General features: G+C 43.4%; 1 protein-coding gene and 1 long non-coding RNA gene across 2 annotated transcripts in view; one reads left to right on the forward strand and one right to left on the reverse strand.

The window, feature by feature from the left end:
• The window catches only part of Reep5 (receptor accessory protein 5), a 35,563-nt gene extending 25,006 nt beyond the window's left edge, over window positions 1-10,557 (forward strand). The window contains exons 4-5 of the mRNA XM_003479494.5: window positions 4,796-4,964; window positions 9,301-10,557. Of these exons, the coding sequence (XP_003479542.1) occupies window positions 4,796-4,964; window positions 9,301-9,350 (219 nt within the window). The 3' untranslated portion in view covers window positions 9,351-10,557. The remainder of the gene's footprint in view (window positions 1-4,795; window positions 4,965-9,300) is intronic.
• On the reverse strand, window positions 1,217-21,090 carry LOC134475295 (uncharacterized). Its single transcript, XR_010046437.1, has 3 exons — window positions 20,936-21,090; window positions 4,767-4,918; window positions 1,217-3,457 (listed from the first exon to the last, which is right to left on the reverse strand). It is a non-coding gene; the product is annotated as an uncharacterized LOC134475295 (long non-coding RNA).
• Window positions 21,091-23,378: the final 2,288 nt, after the last annotated feature.

Below are 23,378 nucleotides of genomic sequence, written 5' to 3' on the forward strand. Positions count from 1 at the left end.
AAGAGTATTTTCCCATGTTACTGGATTTTCTTTGACATAGCTATCCAGTCTTATAATTTATCTATCTTCCTGTTGAGACAGGACATTTATCTTGCTATTATAATTTTTCAGTGAGTGTCCCTCTACATGTTTACTCTCATTTTCCAGACTTCTTTTTTTTTTTTGGTCTTTTTTGAGACGGGGTCTCGCTATGCAGTTCAGGCCGGCCTTGAGCTCACTTTGTAGCCCAGGCTGGTCTCGAACTCGCAACGATCCTCCCACTCATCCTCCCGAGTGCTGGGATTATAGGCATGAGCCACCACACCCGGCTTCCAGATTTATTTCTAGAACAATCTAAACTCTGGTAAGCTTGGATACTTATCTAAATTGTCATCTGTGCTCTTCCTCCCATTGACAGAGCATGGTGTTTCTTTTTTTCATCTTTTTAGGAGGCCAGAAAAATAGGGAAATCCTCTAGTATGTTCTTTTTGAGCTTTTATTTTGTGCAGGTTGAGCAATTCCCCTGTTCCCCAATAAGATAGGGTCTCGCGCCTTGCAAGCAGGCAGTTGTGAGTTCGATCTCCGGTACCGATAAAAAGGAAAAAGACCAAAAAAAAAAAAAAAAAAAAAAAAAAAAAAAAAAAAAAAAAAAGATAGGGTCTCGCTGTTTCCCAAGCTAGCCTTGAACTAACTCCCCAGGGTGAGCAGGCCTCTTGTCTTAGCCCCTCAAGTACCCAATACTGCAGGTGTATGCCACCCTGCTTGGCTTGAACACTGTCTTTAGCATCTCACTATGCTTGGAGCTGTCTTGAAAATGCTTTGTAGGACTTAAGGTTTCTGCTCATGTTGTTAGAGCATATGTAGCGTGGATGTATGTATTTTTTCCTAACTCAGTTCTGACTAGAATAGTTCCCCTGTGTGCCAAACATATTCCTACCCTGGAAATACTTCTTCGGGGGGAAAGATTGAAATCAGAATTGTCTGGCCTGCTGTGAATTATGGATTCACTGTGCCGGTACTAATAGTGAACAAGAATTTAGAAAAGCGCGCACTGACAGGCAGCTTAAATTGTAGGGACTCATGGGAGAACTGTCAGCTGGCACTTTGAGGAAATTTGATTAAGAGGACAGCCACATCTATGTGAGCAACTTTAATTATCTCAGAGTGCTTCTGGGCTGCAGAATAGTTACATAGATTTGGAAGAGGGCGTTGTAAAAACTGGCAGCAGAATATTACCTTGAGAATTGAACAATAATTAATTTTATTAATAAGAAAGTGATTTCAAATGTCTAAGGATATAGGTAGAAAGCAGTAATTTAAATAATTACTAAGTAATTAACTATCTCAAGACAATAGCTAGAAGGTACCAGAAAGCAGTAGACTAGTAGTCTGGCATGTAGCCTCCAGAGTAATCACACTGAAAAAGTACACAGATGTAAATGCCAACCCTGGCCCGGTCTGGGAGTCTTGCTTTAACTCATCCAGAAAAATATAATCAGCATGGATGGATTGCTAAAGGCATCTACACAGATATTTTACAGGGTTGGACGTGGTAACACTACTGCTAATATACTTTCTTCAAAAATAATGAATTGTGCCTTTCTTAAAACCCTAAAGAAGAGAAATTAACCCTTAGGTTGAGTTAAATAGTCAAACAGACCCTCCCGTTTGCAGTTATTGATCCAGTGAGTCATTTTCACTTTGCTGTGATGCTTATGGTTCTGATGTGAGCATCCAACTGTCTGAATAATCCATTCCTGCGAGCCAGGCATCCTGTAGAGAAACACCAGTCAGGAGCCACCTTCCGAGAAGGGGGCTTGCTGTAATGCTCAGCCTGGTCTCAAACTCCTGGGCTCCAGGGCCCCCGTCTCCCAAGTAGCTGAGCACATACCACTGTACCAGCACTTTTATTGTAAGTGAGAAAAATTTAAATGTGTTATATGTCACTAAAAACTACCAACCAATTTCCTGTAAAGCATAGCAAAAAATATATATATATATTTATGTAGTAGACATAATGGGATGTTAGATGTTAAAAACACTTAACTGCTCTCAAATAGTTAATATAGTTGTGGGAAACTTGCTGTTTGCCTTGGCACTGCTGATGCTCTTCAGAACGCCCAAAAGGAGTTGTGGTGTTCTGTCAGAAGCGTACCTCAGGACTTTCCCTGTGTTTGCTGAGTTGGGGCGTGCGTTTGTAAGTGCAGCCTGAAGCTGGGATATGAAAAGCTAACGTCTTCACAGGGAGGTGGTCTGTAGCATCCACTTTGACCTGGCACTAACAGAGGAAAGGAAGGTGCAGCCAGTAAAAAACAAAACAAAAACAGTCTGTTTGTTCTAATTTTGTGTTAAAGCAAATGTGCCATTCTGAAAACCAAGGTCTCCCTGGGCAGCATCTCAGTTTACTGAGATCTGCTGCTGTCCAAACCCAGAGAGGCTGGAGCCGAGTTGCTAGAAAAACTAAGGCAGCATGGACTCCCCATGCATACGGAAGTAGCCAGAGGCACTGCCTTCTTGGCACTGTTACCGGCAGAGGGTCCTGGGAGGGCAGCTGGCACGTGCACACCTGCTTGTTCACGCACACTGTCTTCCTGTACACCTGTCCCGAGAGTCCCTTGAGGTTCATCTTACCTTTCTTCTACCTTCTCCTGTGGCCACACTCACCCTCCCTTTCTTTTCCTAACATCAAACATCCCATCACCTAGGATCTATGCTCAGTAGCCGGGGGGGGGGGGGTGGTGGGAATAGTGACTGGCAGGCTGGCTTGCAATCACAGCTCGGACAGAATGGCAGTGCATTGCATGGGATGGAGGGTCTGCAAAAGAAAGCAGGCTGCATCGTCTTCTAGTCCAGCCCTTCTCAACCTTTTGGGATACACAGAGGGTTTCACAGCTTTTTCCTCGCTTTGGTACAATTTTGGTGTCCATGTTTGAGGGCTATGTGGAGGCTGCAGGAACCTAAATACAGGCCTTCTGTTCGCTGCAGTACATGACCTGGTCGATGGCTTTTCAGATCAGGAAGACTTGTGACTTGGTGGCAGGCCAGACGCGCCAGCAGGACGTGATGGAGCTGCTTGTGTGCGCTGTGGAAAATGGCTGGCTGCAGGTGCCAGCGTCGATGTCATCAGTGACAGAAAATCAAGCCGTGGAGTTGGCGGCTTTGGAGGAGGCTTAGATGAAGATAGAAGACTTTCCACTTTAGTCTCGATGCTTTTAATGCGCCTGCTATTATCTTCAACTATGGCGAGAATCTTCCCCAGCATAACATCGGTGTTCTCTGCAGTCTTCTGCATTTTGGGGTTGGGCGGCAGGCAGATCCTCTGGGAGAGCTGCCGCAGCACCTCCTCGACAGTCTCATCTGTGCTCCGGGACACCTTGCTAGCACTGGGCTGCCGTGCCTCCGCTTTTCTCTTTGGGGCGTCTTCCATCTTGATGCGCTCAGGAGCCTGTGACTTAGGCTGAAGCACAGCAATTTTAGCCTGGACGGAAGAGGAAAGCACATGATAATGGACACGGTAACCAGGGGTTTGTGCCATAGCTCTTACAGTCACTAATTCTGCTTAGGAGTATTTATGTGTCGGTACTTTGGATTTCATTTCAGGTAGTAAAAGAATTATAAAATATTTAAATATTGTTGGGTCTAGGATTCACTTTTAGTCTACATAAAAGCTAATAAGTTAGCTTGTTACTATCTGTGAATGTTAGAAGACACAGTATTCTTGCAGTAGATACAAAGCCTTTACTATGCTAATAAATATTCCAAATGCTTATTATTTTACAAAATTGTAAGTGATAGACTGTTAAATTTCAATGTGCTGATTTTACACAAAACATATGAAAAGTGGTTAAGTAACTTACACAGGTTTGCAGAGCTATTATGAGGTGGAACAGGATACTAGTGTCTCTGAGCCCATCTGTTATCCTAACTCTTAGGGTCCGTGTTTGTAGCTAGCCACCATAGCACATGCCTGTAATCTCATCTACTCAGGAGGCTGAGGCAGAGTGATCCCATGGGCCTAGGAGTTTGAGGCCAGTCTGGATAACAGTGAAACCCCTTCCAAACAAACAAACAAACAAAAGAACAAAACAGTGAATCCCTTCCTTAGTGGGGAGGGGGGAAGATATGTATGTAATGTATGTTTATATATATGACTTGTTAGAGAAATGTTTATATCTTTAGATCAAGATTTATTTCCCCTCAGTGAGCTGGCCTGGGAGCCCTCCCAGAGACTAAGAGGCTGCTTAGGAAGGTCGTTCAGCCCAGCTCAGAAGTTCTTTCCCTGCTTCCTTCTGTGATCAATAAAGTTAACTGCTGTATATTTTAAAAAAAGGGTTTTCACTTCTATTTTGTGTTCTTGTTTGTCTGATATCAGATTCTGACGGAAGTATTAAAATTTATAATTATAGATTTAGTTATGTTTTAAATCTATTATAAAAATTTCCATATAAAAATTTTATATTATCAAAATATAAAATTACAGATATAAATTTCTTTGAAATATATACAGTCTTGTGTAAGTTTGGGAATTTTAATCTTGAATATTTGTCTTGTTTATGAATATCACTCTATAAGCCATCTTGGGAGTTGGTATTCGTCTGATGCCTCTCATCACTATAAATTTAAAAACTGCTGGACCCACCATGCTTCATCTTTCTGTTTCACTGTCAGCTTTTCCTTCCTAGCTTATTACTAGGCAGTTTCTGTGCATCTCCCATTAGCCTGCACAAAACACCGGCGATGCTGCCACTGGACAGCTGCCCCCGCCCGCCCAGCATGCACCCTCTCACCTCTCGCTGATCTGTCCTCCTCCCTGCAGTGTGGCTTCCTGCTGTGGTGTATGGCCCCAAGCCCTTCCAATGGCGCTGAGCTGCTCTACAGGCGCATCATCCGTCCATTCTTCCTGAAGCACGAATCCCAGGTAGACAGTGTGGTGAAGGACCTGAAGGACAAAGCCAAAGAGACTGCAGATGCCATCACTAAGGAAGGTGAGACTTAGGCATAAGTTGGGGAGATACTGGTCTCAAGTAACATTAAGGCTTTCTGGCAGCATTGTCCTCTCAGCTTTCCTGAGCCAAATACCAGACCACACAAAGGGACTTCTGTACTGAGTTTGCCTGCTTGACCTTAGTTTCTCCTTTAGTTACTTCCTGACACATTAGTGTAGCATCTAGGCAACATACTAAGAAAAATGACCTCCCTCCTGAAGGGAGAGATACTAGAGAGTCATATTCACATATACATATAGTCTCTTTAAATCAGTTCAGGGTGATCTGTTTAGTGTGTTGAATGGTTTCTGTTATGGGGCCAAAAGTACTCTCAGCTCCTCTACTTGATTCATTCAAATATTTATTGCGATATTTAATATGGGCCAACCATGTTCCTAGCACTGGCAATCAACCAAAGACACCATGCTCCTCTATGCGTATGGTCTAGCTGAGATAGAGTCTATTCTAATAAGACTGAAGTATGATATATTTATCAGATGAGAAAAAGCAGATATATCAGGGACTAGAGTTTCAGTTTTAAACAGGGAAATTAGAAAACTCTCACCAAGAAGGCTGTACTGAACATAGTAAAGAGAGGAACAGTGGGGAAGAATGTTCCAGAAGGAGCTGTACTTGCAAGAGTCCCAAAGTAGGAACAATAAGGAATTTATCTAGAAGGACATGAAGAAGAGACAAGGTCAGAGCAGTTGAGGTGGAGGCTGGATAGCAGGCCACATAATGCATTATAGGGTTTGGCTTTTTGTATATGTGAGATAAAGTTCTTTTAGAGAATTCTAAGCAGAGGAGCAACATAAGTCTTCCCCATGTTTTGACAAAAATCACTGTGGTCACTACTCTACAAATGGATTAGGGCTGGGGATTTAGCTCAGCAGCATAAGTGCCTGCTTTGCAAGCGCATAGTCATGAGTTCAATCCCTGGTACCAAAAAAAAAAAAAAAAAAAACCAGAATGGATTAAACTAGTTAAAAGGGTGCTCTACTTACTGGTTGGAGATGAGTCTCTTGGTTTATAGTAGCAGTAGAGATAAGAAATACCAGTAGGATTTCCTTGTGGATCAGGTTGCATTAGAGTGTCAAGGCTCACATTAAGCTTTTCAGCCTTAATAGGCAGGATGAGAATTGACACTGAGCTGGGGAAGACTGGGTAGTACAGATTTAGATGGAGGAACATATGGAATTTCAGCACAGGATATGTGTTTAAATTGCTTATTAGATAGCTACATGGAGTAATCAGCAGCCAGTGGGATATAGATGTTAAAGAGTTAAAGAAACAAGCCAGGTGTGGTGGTACACACCTATAATCCCAGCATTTGGGAGGCTGAACAGGAGAATTTTCATGCATTTGAGGCCAGCCTAGGGTATGTAGCGAATTCAAAGCCAGCCTGAATCGCAGAGCAAGACTCCATCACAACAGTCAGAGGAACAGGTCTGGATAGGGGGATGAGAAGTCATCAGCCAAGCAGACCAATAGGGGAAGGCTGCTGGAAGCATGATGTCGTGAGTGTGGAGTCCTTGGAACCAGATGTAGTGTTTGAAAGGAGGAAGTGACCACTGTTCATGTGCAGACTGAGTAAGTAAAGACTGAGCACCAACAGTTGGACTTAGCAATAAGGAAGACACTAGTGATCTCAAGAAAACGTTTCTGCAGTGTGAGAACAAACTCTGACTGCAAGGAATTTCAGAAGATAAATGAGAGATTGTAGAAATCTGCCAAGGAAAGTAGAGGAATGGGGTGAGAAGGAAGAGAAACTGCAGTCACGAGAAGTTTAAAACTTTTTAGAGAGAAATAAGGCAATCACTGGGAATGATCTGTGAGCAAAAAGTGATGATAAAGAGGGTGAATTAAGGGAGCTCTACCCCTGCCTGGGTCAGAGGGAGGCTCTGGTGTCACAGAGACTGAGCAGAGCAGCTGGAACATTTTATAACGGGGAGATCAGGGTTTGTGGGAGGGATGCTAGAGAGCAGGACTGTGTGATTTGGAAGCATCAAGGAGTAATTTTCTGGAAGATTCAGACTCCTCCATGAAAGAGCAGGCAAGCCCCTGAGAGATGCTGGGGAAAGAGAGAATGGGAGCTCTTAGGGTAGAGATTGGTGCCAGGTACAAGAGACTTCAGGCTCAGACACCCTCAAGGACTGTACAACTACACAGCTCTGCCATTGTGACCCCGAAGCAGCCCAAGGCCTTCTGTGGGCACTGTCTCTGCAGGGCAATGGGAAAGGAAATGGACCAGGCTGTTGTCACGTGGCAAGCAGCTTTACAGGCTCACTTGAGATCTGTGTTCATGAGTCAGGTCACCTTTGTGTTTTCCTCCGGCCACATTCGCCTATAGGGTGGCTGCAGAATACGCTGAGGTTGTGTCAAGAGTGCAGTTTTAACCACAATGATGATGCAAGAGTGGGACTGTAGGATGTTTGATGATGAAATTTAAAGCTGATATGGGAGGAATGGTGAGAGGAGGAGACTCTGAACCAGGACAACGGAACGAGCTGCAGAGACCCAAGGCCACAGTAGGAGAGGGATTATGGTGTCACCACAGTTTTTGGGAGTGGCAAGTGTCATGGCGAGAGTGCGGCAGGCCAGTTGGAGTATAAAGTTTATTGTAGGGGAGGACCTAAGAGATCAAGAATATTAGAATTATGTCTATCTACATGAATAGTAAAATCACCAGGAATCAGCCGGGTGTGGTAGTACATGCATTTGGGAGATTGAGGCAGGAGGATCACCATGAGTTCAAGGCCAGCCTGAACTGCACAGCAAGATCCTGTCTCAAAGAGACAAGGGGGAAATAATCACCAGGAATTAAAGTAGCAGATTGACATTAAGTGTTGGTGATACTCACGTGGGAGCTAAATCTTCAAGAAACGAACCAGAGAGGACTAGGAAAAGGTTAGCAGGTGACACAGTCTGATGGTGTGAGATTCTGAAAGTGGCAGTGGCAGTGAAGCAGACAGACAATGCCTACCAGATCTCCAGACCAGGGGTACTAGGGTCACGGGAGAAAAAACTAGCTGTGACTTAACTTCCTTGGGAGCCAGTGAGACTGGCAGCGGGAAGGTAAAGAAGACTTTCAGGGAAAAGGATGGGGACCGAGAGCTGCTGGTGATGGCCTCAAGTTCCAGAGGGGCTCACAGGCTGTAGAGATTGAAAAGCGGGCAGTGGACACAGTTTAAAGGGAGTGATTCAGACGCTAGGGGTGAGCAGGAGCAGGGTGCGCCGGGGAAGTCAGATTTGCCGCAGCAGAAGCCAGCGGAGGCTTCTGCCTCCCTCCAGCGCTGGCTTTCCTTTGGATTCCTGCCGGCATAAACACCAGGCCTCTTCACTACCTTTTGCTGTAACTTCAGATGTGTGCTAACTTAGTGCTTTCCCATCCTCCTGCTTCAGGAGCTCCCGTTCAAGAGTTTTCTTTCTGTTGCTCTTTGCCCTTGGCCTGACTAGCAGCCTGTGCTGCTGTCATTTCTGTCTCATTCTCCCACGTCATAGCCTCCCGGTCCTCTACGCATCGGCTCTCAGCATTCGGGCTCAGCTGATGTGATGCCTTCTGATCCAGGCAGAAAAACCTGGAGGAACTTAGGTGTTGACCCGTTTTAAACATTTCTCAGAGTTCCTGGATTCCTTAGGATTTTATATGTAGGGCTAGTTGAGGGACACAATTTCTTCTTTGTAACTTAGTCCAGCAATTCTAATTGAGTAAAGGGAGAGCAGCCATCTGGCAGTTGGTGGACACAGAGGGACCCCTCGGCTCTCATTACCAAGAGGGCTCCCTCAGAAACAGCTGTGGTCTGGGGACCCTCGCTGAAGCCTCCCTGGCCTCCGCTCCCGGTGCAGCACAGCGGCTCTGGTTCTCAGCACACACTCCAAACCTCTTGCCATCACAGGGAGCACACAGTGAGCAGTGTAAGTATTTCTAGTGCTGGAAGGAGCCTGCCTCCGATTTTTGTCACTACAGGATACATGGGACAACTTAGGTCTCAGATCATGGAGTACTGAAATCTTACAGGGCGAGTATGTGAGATTCAGCTGTAAAAGAAACACTCCTACTGTGGAACTTGCTGCTTTTGACACTTACAGGGAAACAGAGGGCAGGTAGTTCAGGTGACACTGTCAACGTAAGGCTCCAATTTTGTCAAATCTATATAGTATTTGTACCCTGAAAAAATTCTTTGTCCATTTGGGGAAGCCCTCCAGCCCTGACCACAACCCTCAATGCACTCTCCTCTGCCCGTGAGTCATCTAAGTTTTGTTCTCTGCTCATGTGAAGCATGGAGCTTAGAGCTTATACCAGAAGTATTCACAACATTTTCTTTCCTCCTAACAGCCAAGAAAGCTACAGTGAACTTACTGGGTGAAGAGAAGAAGAGCACTTAGCCCTCTGCCGGACAGCGCTTCCCTGCCCTCCTGCGCCCCCCCACACCCGGTAGAGCTTGAGGTTATGTCAGGGACTGCAGTGTCATCATTTTGATAATGTTGCCTTGGAAACATTTTTGATATATTAAAATGGAATGTGTTGTAAGTTTTTTGCCATCAATGTCTGTATACATAGGAAGCGTTTAATTTAAATTTAATTTCAATTTAATGCAGTGGGCAATATCTAAATTTTTGAAAATATTTTGCCTCTGGGTAGGAAAAGAAGTGTTACTCTCCTGCATAAAATATAAAGTAAAATAAAATTATGTATCCCATAGGCTTTGTACTGTACTTGACTGGCGAGACTCTGCATGCATTTTCTCTGTACTTAACATTTAATCTGTATGTTCCTACATCATGTAATGTAGTTTTTCGAATTCTTCAGTGTTTTAATGTATTTATGTATATATAAAGAGAACTGTGCAGAATGCTCAGAGGAAGGTGCCAAGGAGGTTATACCTCCATTTATAAATCCTGTACAAGCAGACCACCAGCCAAAAGTGGGAGGTACGATTCTGCTGCTGTCATCTGCTAATAATACTTCAGAAAACGAATACAAATTAGCAATATTCAAATAAGGTAAGAGAGGAGCTTGAATGGAGGTTGGGCTGCTTGCTTTCCTAACATTGTAGTCCTGAATACTAGGACAGCTTTGTAGAACAGTCAGTCTTGTGGTAAATGTGGAAGTTTATCCATGTCAGTCCATACTCGCAACTCCCTGTAGAAACAGCAATACCGTCTGACTGCTTAAGCTTTAGGTGTGCCTGTTACTACCATGCTAAAATGAAAGCCATTTTTGGGTTTACCTGCTGAGTGATGCATTGTTTTAGTCGTCCCCCTCCCCCTCGCTGTTTAAGAAACCCCTCAAGACACATCCTCCTCTGAGGCCATAAGTATTCTCATTTATGTCATCAGCAACAACTTGCCCATGATCACACTCGCCTAAGAGCAGTTCTGGGAGAATGAAAGGAGCTCGAGTAACCCATCGTCTGACTTCGAGTGGTCAAGCCAAGCTGCCTTCATCTTTCTTCTGGACTTCAATGTCAAAGTTGAGGTTTCCCCAGTTAACAACATGTCAGAATTATTTTTAGTCCATGCCTTCATGTTTGTTTTCATAAACTACATATGGCTGCATAAAGTATAGAATAAATAGAATGAATGTTTCCAACTTTATTGCCTAAAATACCACTAATCTTAAAAATATGCACATACACGCACACACACACATACAGGATCCTTTTGAGTAGACTAAACTAAAACAAATGTATAACAAAATTAAAAAGGTTAAATATCCAGTTAATAAAATTCCTTAAAGGCAAAGATGATTAGCTCTCCTTTCAAATAAGAGATACCATCACCTACATGTAACATGGATTGGAGGACTTTTTCCCCCTCAAAAAGTGATATTAGATGTCTTATTAAAAAGAATTGCTTTTTTTGGCCAGGGTTGGGAGGTGGGGGTAGAATCAAGCCTTAGTTTAGAAAAAGGTCTAAAAAGTACTGCAATCGCTGCCATAAACTGAAGTACACTTTTAGTGTGACCCAGTGACACGTGCCTGTGATCCCAGCTAGTGGGGAGGCCGAGAACAGAGCACTGCAAGTTCTTAGTGTGGGAATTTAGCAAGACTGTCACCAGATACAATTACAAGGGCTGCAAATGAGCTCAGTGGAAGAGCACTTAGTAGCATCCCAGTGCTGGAGAAAAAAACACATTTCACAGTGGCAGAACAAAAATTACCAACTTCTAGCATACCAAACAATCATACTGTCAATATGCAGTTATTAGGATAGGATGGCATAAAATAGGCTGATAATTATAGGCTAATCAGTGTAAAACTATCATAAAATATAAATGCAAATTTTTTGTTGCCTAATACCACAGCTTTCTCCTACAGGGCATTCTACAAGAAATTCTGCAAGTTACTGTCTTTTTGGTGGCTTAAGTGTACATTCATGGCAAAAGTTATGATTTGAGTAGTTCTGTCTCGGCATAGATTTCCTAAATAAGATATTACCATTATCTGGCCAGAAGACAGAGCATCTATCTGTGTGCATGAGTGGCATTTAATGGGTGTGTAAAGTTACAGAGTTTCTCCTAAACATCTGAAAAGTCTTCAAAATGAAGGGAAAAACGACAGCACTTCTCTTTCTTGCAAGCTTATTCAGATCAACAAAATTACTGCTCCTCTAGCAAGACTCTTTTTGTCACAGTCTGCAGAAAATGACCATGGGTTTGGAAGTAAGCAATCTTATCTCGAAGATAGGCTGTTCTGAATAGGTATGGACATACAGTGGCCCCCTTACCAGAGGTAATATGTGCTGGGACTCCCAGTAGATTTCTAAAGCTGAAGATAGCAAAAGCAGTCCAACTATAGAGAATTAAATACTATCTGTACCTATAGAAAGTTTAAAATTAGGTAAACTAAGAAGTTAATAAGTGATTGGAATGAGGTACAGAAGGAAGACAATATGGTCTTACTACCTTCCTGCGCTGTACTGTGTTTAAAGATTGGTTGGCCTTGAGTAACGGGAACCAAGGAAGATGAACTGCAGAGAAGGGACTGCTCTGCAGTGTTTATTGTCCATTTATGTTTTAAAATTTTGCTCAAATAATCCTTGATTAGGGAAAATGTACAAAACAGATGAAATATAACTAAGTGAAAATTGAGTTTTATTAACCGTATTTCCTCACCTGGTTTGTAATTTTCCCCCAGTGGTTACTGTCAGGAAAAGTCTAAAGAACATACCAATCAAAAAAGATTTCTGTCAGTAACCTTAGATTTAGTGGAAAACTAAATCACCGCTTTCTACCTGCGTTTTACATTACAAAGAAGTCTCATGACTTAAGATACTATTGCCTGTATACAAGTGTAGTAAATACTTTTTATATATGCCTCTATATTTTTATGGATTTTTTTTTTTAGAAGACACCCAGAAGCAGCAGTGGTGGCATAGGCCTGTAATCTTAGCACTTGGGTGGCTGAGGCAGGAAGATCACTGTAAGTTAGAGCCGGCCTGAACTACATAACAAAACCCTGTTTCAAAGACAACAGAAAACTGTGGGGCACGTGTCTATAATCCCAGTTAGCTGGGAAGCTGAGGCAGCAGCATTCTAAGTTTGAGGATAACCTGAGCAATTTAGTGAGATCCTTCTCAAAAATTAAGGACTGGAGAAATAGCTCAGTGCAAAGCTCAGTTCAATACCCAGTACCAGGAGGAAGGGAGAACAACAAAATGAACTAAACTAAAAGCAAAGATCAAAAATAACTTCGAGAAGTTTATTAAAAACAGCATGTGTCTGGCGTCTCTGAGGTCATGGGTTTAATCTACCTCCTTTCAGCATATGCTTTGGTTCATGGTCTCCTATATCTATCTGCTTCTCGTATTATAACATGGGATTTACCTTACGTATGATTCAGATCCTTAGCCATAAAATTTCACAGTTATGTATAGCATGACCTGAGAGTAAATATATTTGGAAATGATCTTTAAAATGTTTTGGCTTCTATTATATTCAAGACCTATTTTTTTAAGCTAGGAATCGAACTCCTGACCTTGCACTTGCCGGGCAGGTGCTGGGTTATTGAGCTATATCCATGGTCCAAGACCTATCTTTTATTTAAAAGAATGATTATTGAAAAAGCTAAATGAGATTCCAAAGAATACAGATAAACAGTTAAATGAAATTACAAAACAATGCAGAATATGAATGAGAAATTCAGCAAGGAACAATTTTGAAGAACCAAACAAGAAACCTGGGAAACGAAGAGCTCAATAATTTACATAAAAAATACAGTTCAGTGGACCAGGGATCCAGCTTGGGCAGGACATCTGCCTGCCATGGCAGGGCCTGAGTTTGATTTCCAGCATCACAATGCCCAAAGAGAGTTGCGATCCTCAACAGACTATTATCAAGCCAAAACAACAACAACAAAAACAAAACAAAAAAAACCCAAAACCAAAAAACGGTCTGAACTGAAATATCCATTTGAAGTGAGAAAGTACTGAAGACTGTTGGGCTATCATTAAATGAGGAAACACCTTGAGAATACCTGAAGGTGAGGAGAAAAATTAAGGGCATAGCAAATTATTCAATGAAGTAAAAGAAAACTTCCCTAAACTTGGAAAAGGTACAGACATCCATGTGTAGGAGTCTTATATCACCCCATAGTCCAGAAAAGATCACCACAACCTATTATAGTGTGAAGTCTGACAGAAAGAATTAGAAAATCTGCAGAAGTCACCTAGCATATGCCCATTAGATTAGAAGATTTCTCAGCAGAAACCACATGGGGCAGCAGAGAATGGGAAGGACAGAGTCCAGGTCCTTACAGTAAGGGCCCAGGTTCCTATGAGCAGAAGCCTGCCAGCAATGCAGAAACAGGACTTTCCAAAAAAGCAAAAATCTTAGGGAATAAATGGCCCACACTGTGTCACAAAAGAAGTTCCACATCCAGAAATGAAAAATAACTACCATCATCATAAAACCACATGAATAAGTCTTTAGAAGATATACAAAACAGAGGAGACTCTTAATAAACCATCAGACCACAAGATAAAGCAGAGGAAGATCAAAGAATATTCAAAACAACTGTAATGCGAATGATAAGAATGTCTGTTAATTATCAATAACATTGAATGTAAATGGGCCAAAATTTTCAAAAGACAGGTTGATGAATGGATTAAAATTAGCAAAATCCAACAATAAAGTGGCTGTGGAAGTGCTTACAAGGAAGTTTACAGCAGTGAATTCCCATGTTAAAAAACAAAATGCACTTAAATAATCTAATGCTGTATCTCCTAGGAAAACAACAAAGCAAAACTCAAAGCTAGTATTAGGAAGAAAATAAAGCTCAGGGAAGAAATTAATTAAACAGTAAAAAAAAAGTACAAAGAATCAACATACCTGGTACTGATACAAAGCAAGAAGACAAAACAAACAAAAAAACATATCAAAGAGTTGGTTCTTTGAAAGACTGACCAAATAAGGCATTGTAGCATATGCCTGTAATCCCAGCATTTGGGAAGCTGAGACAGGAGGATTGCCACAGGCTCAAGGGCAGCCTGGGCTACAAAGCAAGTTCAAAGCCTGCCTGAATTACACAGCGAGAGCCTGTCTCAAAAAGCAAGCAACCAACCAAACCCAAAACACCAAACAATAAAAAGCCCCACAGAACAAAATCACAGTGTTTTCCACAGAAACCTGTACTCCAATAAAATGGAAAACTCAGAAGAAATATTGCTAGATACATATGAACTACCAAAGCTGAGCCAAGAAGATAAATCAATAAAAGCAGAACTGAAGTAATAAGGGGCCATGGGCACCTGCCTGGCAAGCATAAGGTCCTGAATTCAATTCCCGGCACCTCCTCAAAATAAAGACAATCTTAAAAAGACACTAAAGTAATACAAAATATAAGCTAAGAAAAGCCCAGGTCCTGAAAAACTTACTGTCAAATTCTATAAACACTTTAGAAAAGTATTTGTAGAAGCAGTACTTCTGAAGTCATTTCTGAAATCAAGCATTACCTTGATTCCAAAAAGAAAAAGACCCAACTAAGAAAGAGAACTATACACCAATCTCTACTGAACACAGAAGCAAAAATCCTTAATAAGATACTGGCAAACACAGTGCAGCAAATCATCAAAAATATCATACATCAGGACCGAGTAGGAGTCATTCCAGGAATGCAGAGATGGTTCCACATACATAAATCAATAAATGTAATTCACTATATAAGTAGGACAAAACATATGATCATCTGAATAGATGCAGAAAAGCTGTTTGACAAAATTCAGCATCCATTCATGACAATAAAAGCTCGTAGGAAAATAGGAATACAGCACCCTTATCTTAATCTGCTAAGGACCATCTGTGACTAACATAATACTCAATGGCAAAAAGTGAAAAAGTTTTCCTCTTAAAAATCAGACACAAGCTGGGGATTTAGCACAGTAGTTCAAGTGCTTGGTGAGTGCAGTCTTGAGTTCGATCTCCAGTACCAAAAAAAAAAAAAAAAAAGACAAGACAAGGATGTCTGTTAATCACCACTTTTGTTCAACATAGTTCTCAAAACACTGGCTAGAGCAATTAGACAAGAAAAAAAAAAAAGGAGGGGCTGGGGATTTAGCTCAGCAGCATAAGCACCTTCCTTGCAAGTGTGCGGTCATGAGTTCGATCCCTGGTACCGGTAAAAATGAAAAAGACAAAAAAAAAAAAAAAAAAGAATTCTGTGATGTTAACAGGATATAAAGTAAAGGGCCAAAAATCTACCAGTAACAAACTTACTGGGAGGGAAATAATACCTTCCACAATAGCACCAAGAAAGATGAAATAGGAATTAAATTGAAAAAGGAGATTGAAAAGGCTACCAGTAATAAAAAACCCCTATAACTAGATAGGCATAACCAGTATAGTTAAAATGGCTGTAATACCAAAATTGTTATAGAGATTTAATGCAATGCTAATAAAAACAACAGTGACATTTGTTACAGAACTGGAAAAAGTGGGCCAGAGATTTTGTTCAATGGCATAAGCGCCTGCCTGGCAAGTAGGAGGTTGTAAGTTCCATCCCTGGTACAAACAAAACAGAACAATAAAAATAAAAACTGGAAAAAGCAATCCTAAAATTCATAGACTCAGAAGAGACCCAGAATAGTAACAGCAATTCTGGGCAACAGAGGCAAGATAGGGGCATCACATCCGAGACCAAATTATACTACACTACACAGACACAGTAATAAAAACAAGATGGTGTTGGCAACTCCCCCCGCCAAAAAAACACCCTAAAACAGACTTGTGGATCAGTGGGACAAAATAGAAGATAAAGCCAGGCATGGAGGCACACACCTCTAATCCCAGCATTTGGGAGGCTGAGGCAGGAGGATCATCGTGAGTTTGAAGACAGCTGGGCTACAAGGGAATTCAAGACTAGCCTAACTGCACAGGGAGACCCGCCTCAAAAAGAAAGGAAAAAAAAGAATAGAAGATAAAGAAACAACCTAAGGCACACTCAGTTACACATTTCGACAAAGGGGCCAAATTTCCCACACTGGAGGGAAGATCGTCTCTTTAACATTGTGATGGGAAAACTGGCTCTCCACGTACCAAAGGCTGACCTTAAACCATACCTCTCCCCACACACTCAAAGTGGAGCAAAGGTTAGAGCAGAAATATTTAATCTTCTGGAAGACAAAATAGGTAAAATTTAGAGACTTTCTGCACAACAAACAGTAGGAGCCAACACATGGGATCTTATTAAAAAGCTTTGCACATCAAAGGAAATCAACAAAGTGAAGAGACAACCTAGGAAAATTTTTTGCCAGTTACTTCTCAAAGGACCAGTATCTAGAATATATAAAGAGCTTTAAAAAATTAGACCGCCTCAAAGTTAAAGAGCCAGTAAAAAAAGGGCATCTGAACTGAATAGATACTTCTCAGATGAAGAAATACAAATGGCCAATAAATACATGAAAAAATGTTCAATATCACTGGTCATTTGAGAAATGCAAATTAAAGCATTAAGATTCCGTCTTACCCCGGAGAGATTTCTACCTTCAGGAAATCAAACAAAAAATGCCAATGAGACTGTAGAGAAGGGCTACTTCTTCACTGCTGGTGGAAGTGTAACCTGGTACACTCATTATGGAAATCAGTATGGAGAGTCTCCCCAAAACTAAAAGTAGAAATTCTATTTGACCCAGATTTTCCCCTTTTGAGTATCTTCCTAAAATGGTTAAAAGAAAAAAAATCATACCATAGTGATGTGCCGCTTTATTAATAACCGAATTAATAACCAAATTCAGCAGCCAGCAGTATAGCATTCCTGCACACAAATAACAACTCAGAAAAACACCTTTCACAACAGCATCAAGAAAACTTACAGGCCCGGAGTGCACATCTGCAAGCCCAGGACTCAGGAGGCTCAGGCAAGAGGATCACAGAGTGTTGAAGGCCTGCTTGAGCTACACAGTGAGTTCAGGGCTAGTCTGAGCTACATAGCAAGACCATGTCTAAAAACAAAACAAAAATTTAGGCATCAATCTGACAAAGGAAGCAAAAAATACATTGAAAACTAGTCCTCTAAAGTCAGGTAGAGTGGCACATGCTGTAATCCTGGCACTCAGGGAGGTGAGGCAGGAAGATCACTGTAAGTTCAAGACCGTCTGGGCTACAAAGCTGACCTCAAGGCCAGCCTGAACTATATAGCGAGACCCTCTATCTTTTCTTTTAAAAACAAACAAATAAACAAACATATTCTAAGAAAGGAATCATAAGAGAAGAAAATGGAAAGATATTCCCTGTTCTTGAATAGGTGGAACCAATATAGCAAACATGGCCATATTTCCAAAAAATTATACAGATTTAATGCAATTCCAATTAAATGCCAACATATCTTACAAAACTAGAAAAAAAATGTTGCTATTGATCATCCTGTTAAACATGCATACACACACACACCCCTCAAAATGATCTAATTGTGGGCTGGGGATTTAGTCATCGGCTTAAACACCTGCCTGGCAAACATGAAGTCATGAGTTCAATCCCTGGTAAAAAACAAAACAAAACACCCCACCAAAAAACCTAGTTGTATGACATGGAATTCTGAAACTACTAAAAGAAAACACTTCAAAACAAATACAGGTACAGATAATGATTTTCTGGCTAGGACCCCAAAAGCACAGAAAACAAAAGTGAAAATTTACAAATGGGATTATACCAAATTAAAAAACTGTTGCATAGCAAAAGAAACAGTGAAGAGACAATCTACAGAATGGCAAAAAACATCCACCAACTATTCATTTGGACGAAGATTAATATCTAAAACACCTAAGGTTTTCAAAAACAAATACAAAATCCCAAAAAAGTAATCGGTTAAAAATGAGCAAAGGATTTGAATTGATATTTTTCAAACATAGTACAAATAAATGATCAACAAATACATGAAAAAACATGCTTATCATTAACCATTAGGGAAGGCAAAACAAAACTACAATCTCACCCTAGTTCAAGCAGCGCTGCTATAAACAAACTCCTAAAACAACAAAACCAAATGTTGGCATGATTGTGGAGAAAAAGCAATGTTGTGCACTATTAGTGGGAATTAGTGGAGCCATTATGAAGAGCACGATGGAGGTTTCACACAGTACTGAACCCGTGTGGCCCAGCTGTTCCGCCTCTGGGTCTGTATATCTAAAGGCAACGCAGTGTACCCCACATTCGCACGACCAGACTCCCCGCAGCACTGGTTCACAGCAGCCACGGATGGACTCGGCCTAGGCGCCCGTCACAGAGCGGGTGAGGAAATCGGCTCCGTACACACAACCCGTGAAGAACAGATCGGCCGGCGCACGCAGCATCACACGAGAGAAGCCTGCAAGCCTGAGAGCAGAGTGCGAATCCGGGGCTGGAAAGTGAAAAGGATTTGAGCTGAAGCCCCCATGTCTGCGTGGGGACAGCACAGCGACCCCGGAGTGTGGAGCGCAGCCCGAGTCTCCTGGGTGCAGTGGAGCGCAGTTTTAAGGCTGTGGGGCTGCGGCTTGGCAGGGGCGTCCTTGGCAGAAGTCGTTTTCACCCTCTCCCCAAAGTCCCTGAGTCGTTAGCCTGGGGTGGAGTTAAAAGTTTGAATTTCTGAGGTGATGTTGACAGGCCACGAGCCTCCCTTTGAGATGAAACTACTGGGTTAGACTGGGGAAACCAGTGTGGAGGTTCCCCAAAAAACTAGGACGAAAAGTTCCATTCGACCCAGTTATTCCTCTGCTGATATCTCCCCAAAAGAACTGAAAACACAGGATCACGGTGACACATGTGCACCTGTGTTCATGGCAGCACAACATGTACAGCTAAACCTTGGAAACAACCCAAGCCACCTGCCTGGCTGGCTCTCCCTCAAAGAGCAGCTGTGCACTCGGTGTTGGCTAAACCTGGCCCTCTCTCCGGGTACACACAGGTGCAGAGCTGCCAGGCCATTTGCTCATCCCTTCAATTGGCTTTAAGCAATGTCACTTGGCCTGGCTGAGGTGCTGATGTGTAATCTTTGAAGCAAGGAGACAGTGTCTCTCCCCCACCCGGTGACTCAAAAAAAAACACACGTGAGCCGGGCGGGAAGGAGAGCTGTGCTCCACGCAGTGGGCCGGATGGAGCCTGGAGAAAGAGGCTGTGACTTCCCAGGGCCTGACAGGTGACACTCGGAGCTGAAGACCCCACACACTACCTACTTCCTCAAGCCGTGGTATGCACATTACTCGTCTGCACTGCACATTGCAGAGGTGATTCCATGCCAGCGCCCTAGCTCAGCTCCAGGCTCTCCCATACTTCCTACCACTCAGGGTCACTCATCCCCAAGCCACTCTTCTGCCTATGACCAAAACCTGCGTTCAGCCCTGGGTCGAGGCCTCGGTCCATTAACCATCACACTAGGTAGACTTATAATATGCCTTGGTGTCTTTATTCTCGCCGTGGGTTGCACTGGAAGTGGTAGATTGGAATTAATTTGCTTGAATTCCAATAACTGTTTCATTTAATTACAAATACAAACTTCCCAGCCCACGCCAAGGACGGGAGGCCTCTCTCCAGGGGCACTACTTTGAGATGAAGAAGGATGAGCTCAAAACACTGTAGGTAAGTGGAGGCACCTTGAGACCGCACTCCTAAGTGAAATAAATCAGACACACGTGTGAATACTTCATTTCTCGGGTATGAGAAACCGGAAGTGTAAATAAGGACCAAAATGTGTACTAGATATTGTGAAATAGGGAGAATTTGTTCAAGTGGGAAGGGGAACAAAGGGGAGGGAAGGGGGGAAGGAAGGAAGGGAAAAGTCAAAACAAAAAGGAAACCATGAAAATAAAGCTTTTGTGAATGAGGGGAGGAGGGGTGGAAGAGACGGGGCAGAGCAATGGGGAAAAATCAAGTCATATCATGTACAGGTACAAATTCTCTGTGCTGAACGCCATCACTATACCTAAAATGTACAAGTAAAATCTGATTGAAAAAAGTTGCAAAGAATCCCACAAAAAACACAAAATAAACATTACTGGGTTAGGTAACTCGTATCCGGACACTACGGATTCAGCCCTGGCCACAGAGCACAGTCACCTGCAGCCTTGGCTACTTCGAAGGCCGAGGCGGGAGGATCACTTGTGCCCAGCAGTTTGAGACCCGCAACATACTGTAGGAAGAACAAGAAACAAAATCCCGACCTTTCCAAAAATACTGCTGTCTGTCTGTCTTGGCTGCCGGAAGCCTCGTTTAATTACCTACTCCTGCGGGAGTGGAGAAGCGGTGTTACGGGCCCGGTGCCTCCACCTGCCACGCGCACGGCAGCGCCACACATTTAGCGTCTCCGAACGCGGGACGCGGGGCGCGCGGCCGTGACCCCGGCACCGGGAAGGCTGACGCGGGGAGAACGCAAAGCCCGGCAGCTTAGCCAGCCGGGAGACGCGGCCTCGGCCGGGGCGGGGCGGGGCGGGGCGGGGAGGCCCAGCTCGGCAGCGCGGCCCGGTCCGCGCCCGGCCCTGTCCGACACACACCCTCCCCGACTCACGGTGTCAGGCGCGGGAGGCAGCGCAGACCGAGGGGCGAGGCCGACCGCGGGCAGAGTCCCGGCGCCCCGCGCCGCCGCCCGCCCCGCCTCTTGTAGAGGGCGCCCTCGCGCGTCCAGCGGGCGCACCTGGCCCCGCCGGAGCCTCCATTGCCAGCACCTTTGCGAGGCCCGGGCGGTTCCTCTCGGGGCTCGGGCTCGGGCTGGGGCTCGGGCTGGGGCTCGTTCGCGCATCTCACCGAGTCCCTGGGCGCCCCGGCATAAGAAGAGAGCGGCAAAGAGCTCTCTTGGTGTTGGGAGGAAGCGAAGCCAAGGGTTGAAAATCTACCCCGGACCATCCGCGACAAAGTGGGCGACGAAGCTGGGCCGAGTGGGAGCCGCGGGTGCGCGGAGTTGGGGGAGCGACTCGCGAGGAGCCCTGGCCACCAGAAAAGCCGCTCGGTGTGCAAGGAGTGAAACTGAACAGGGGGAAAGGAATTCGGAATCGGGTCTTCTGAGATATACACCTACGAAGTAAGAACAGAATGCTAGAGAGAGGAAACTCGCAGATCATTAAAAAAAAGTTTACAAAAACTGAAAAAAAAAATAGAAAAGTTGCAAAATAAAGCTGAGAAAATTTAGACAGACTTTAAAGGAAAAGAAGTGGAAGTGGGGAGAAAGAAAAATTGAGGACTAGTCCAGCAGGTCTAATATTTAAAGGAGTTCCTAAAAAACATGAGAAATGTCAGGAACATCTGTGAAATTTTCAAGAAAATTTCTCCAAACTGAAAAACAGATATTTTCTAATTTGAAAGGATTATGCTTAGATGCCTGGCCTGATGGACAGAGACCTAAATACTTGGTGAGGTTGTGCAGGCCTGTAATCCCAAAAGTCTTGAGAGGCTGAGGCAGGAGGATCCCAAGTTCAGGCCCAGCCTGGGCAACTTAGTGAGACCCTGCCTCAATAAACAAGAAAAAGGGCTGGGAACGTAGCTCAGAGCAAAGGCCCTAAATCCCCAGTGCCAGGGGGTGGAGGTGACCACACTATCTACTGGGCTTATGCAGTATGAAGCTTCCCAACAACCCACACTTGGTCAGTGTAAGGATAGAACAGTGCCACTTTCAGACAGTCAAGGTCTAGGAGCAAACAAAACAAAAAGTGGTTTTGACACATGCTGACAACAGGAAATCAGTGGTGGAATTAGTGATACTTTTAAGCACTAAGTGAAAGCTAAAACATTAATTAGCTCAAACACAAACAGTTGAAGCCTAGTGGTAAAAAAAAAAAAAACCCACAACACATTTCAGCAGTTCTGACATTAATGTGCCCTAAGAATCACCTGGGTGTCAAGTGTGGCAGTGCACGCCCATAATCCCAACACTTGTGAGGCTGAGGCATGATTGCCTCAAGTTTGAGGATGGTGTAGGTTACACAGTGAGATCCTATTTAAAAAAAAAAAAAAAAAAAAACCAGAAACAAAGAGCCCAAAGAACCAATCAACTATCCAAAAGAATCAGCTGGCTATGCTATTAAATTTATTTGAATCCTGGCTTAAACCAGAGAAATTACATTATTATTTTTTAATTTGAGACAGGGTCTCAATATGTAGTTCAAATATGCCTTGAACTTACCATATAGCCCATCTGGTCGCAAGCTCGAGACAATCCTCCTGCCTCAGCCTCCAATTGCCAGCATTACAGGAGTCCATCATCACACGGTCCTGCATACTTTACAAGTTTCCAGGGGATCCTGGCTGCTGGACCCCAAGCCATGCATGACGGGCTGCACAGCAATACTTCTGACACCTTTGTTTGTTGAGATAGCTTCTTGCTATGTGGTTCAGGCTGGCTTTGAACTTGTTATGTAGCCCAGGCTGGTCTTGAACACAGTGATCCTCTTGCCTCGGCCTCCCAAGTGCGGGGATTACAGTTGTGCACCACCGGGCCCAGTCACCCAGGTACCCATGACCTTCTCTCAAGTTTGCTTCCCCAGGATGGTGGGCCACCACTTTCTTAGATGTCTGTGCTACCAGGATCGAAAAAGCTGTGTTCGCTTTCGCAGCTCCCTTACTGTTTGATTCCAACTTGTACTACAGCTCTCAAAAACTGACACTTAGGTCAGTCTTCTGAGAATGGCTTTTCTTTCCCTGTGATACTGGGGATTACACTGAGCTATATTCCTGGCCGGCTTTTAAATTTTGAGACAGTCACCAAGTTACCCAGGCTGATCCTCCTTGCTTCAGCCTCCCTTCAAGAAGCTTGGGTTTTGCTAGGTGCACTGTTATTATGCTTTACTTAAAAATTTTTTTGAGACTAGGGTATGACTATGTGGTCCAGGCTTTGAACTCACTATGTACTTTCACCTTGCCACTCCAATTTTTGTTTTGGAGGCAGGGTCTGAATATGCTGACCTCAAAGCCTTTGATCCCCCTGCCTCAGTCTCTCAGACATGGAAATAACAGGCAGG

This window comes from Cavia porcellus, unplaced genomic scaffold (genome assembly GCF_034190915.1).
Source record: "Cavia porcellus strain 051 isolate PalLab524CR breed Dunkin Hartley unplaced genomic scaffold, mCavPor4.1 scaffold_2, whole genome shotgun sequence".
In the NCBI taxonomy this organism is placed as follows: Eukaryota; Metazoa; Chordata; class Mammalia; order Rodentia; family Caviidae; genus Cavia; species Cavia porcellus.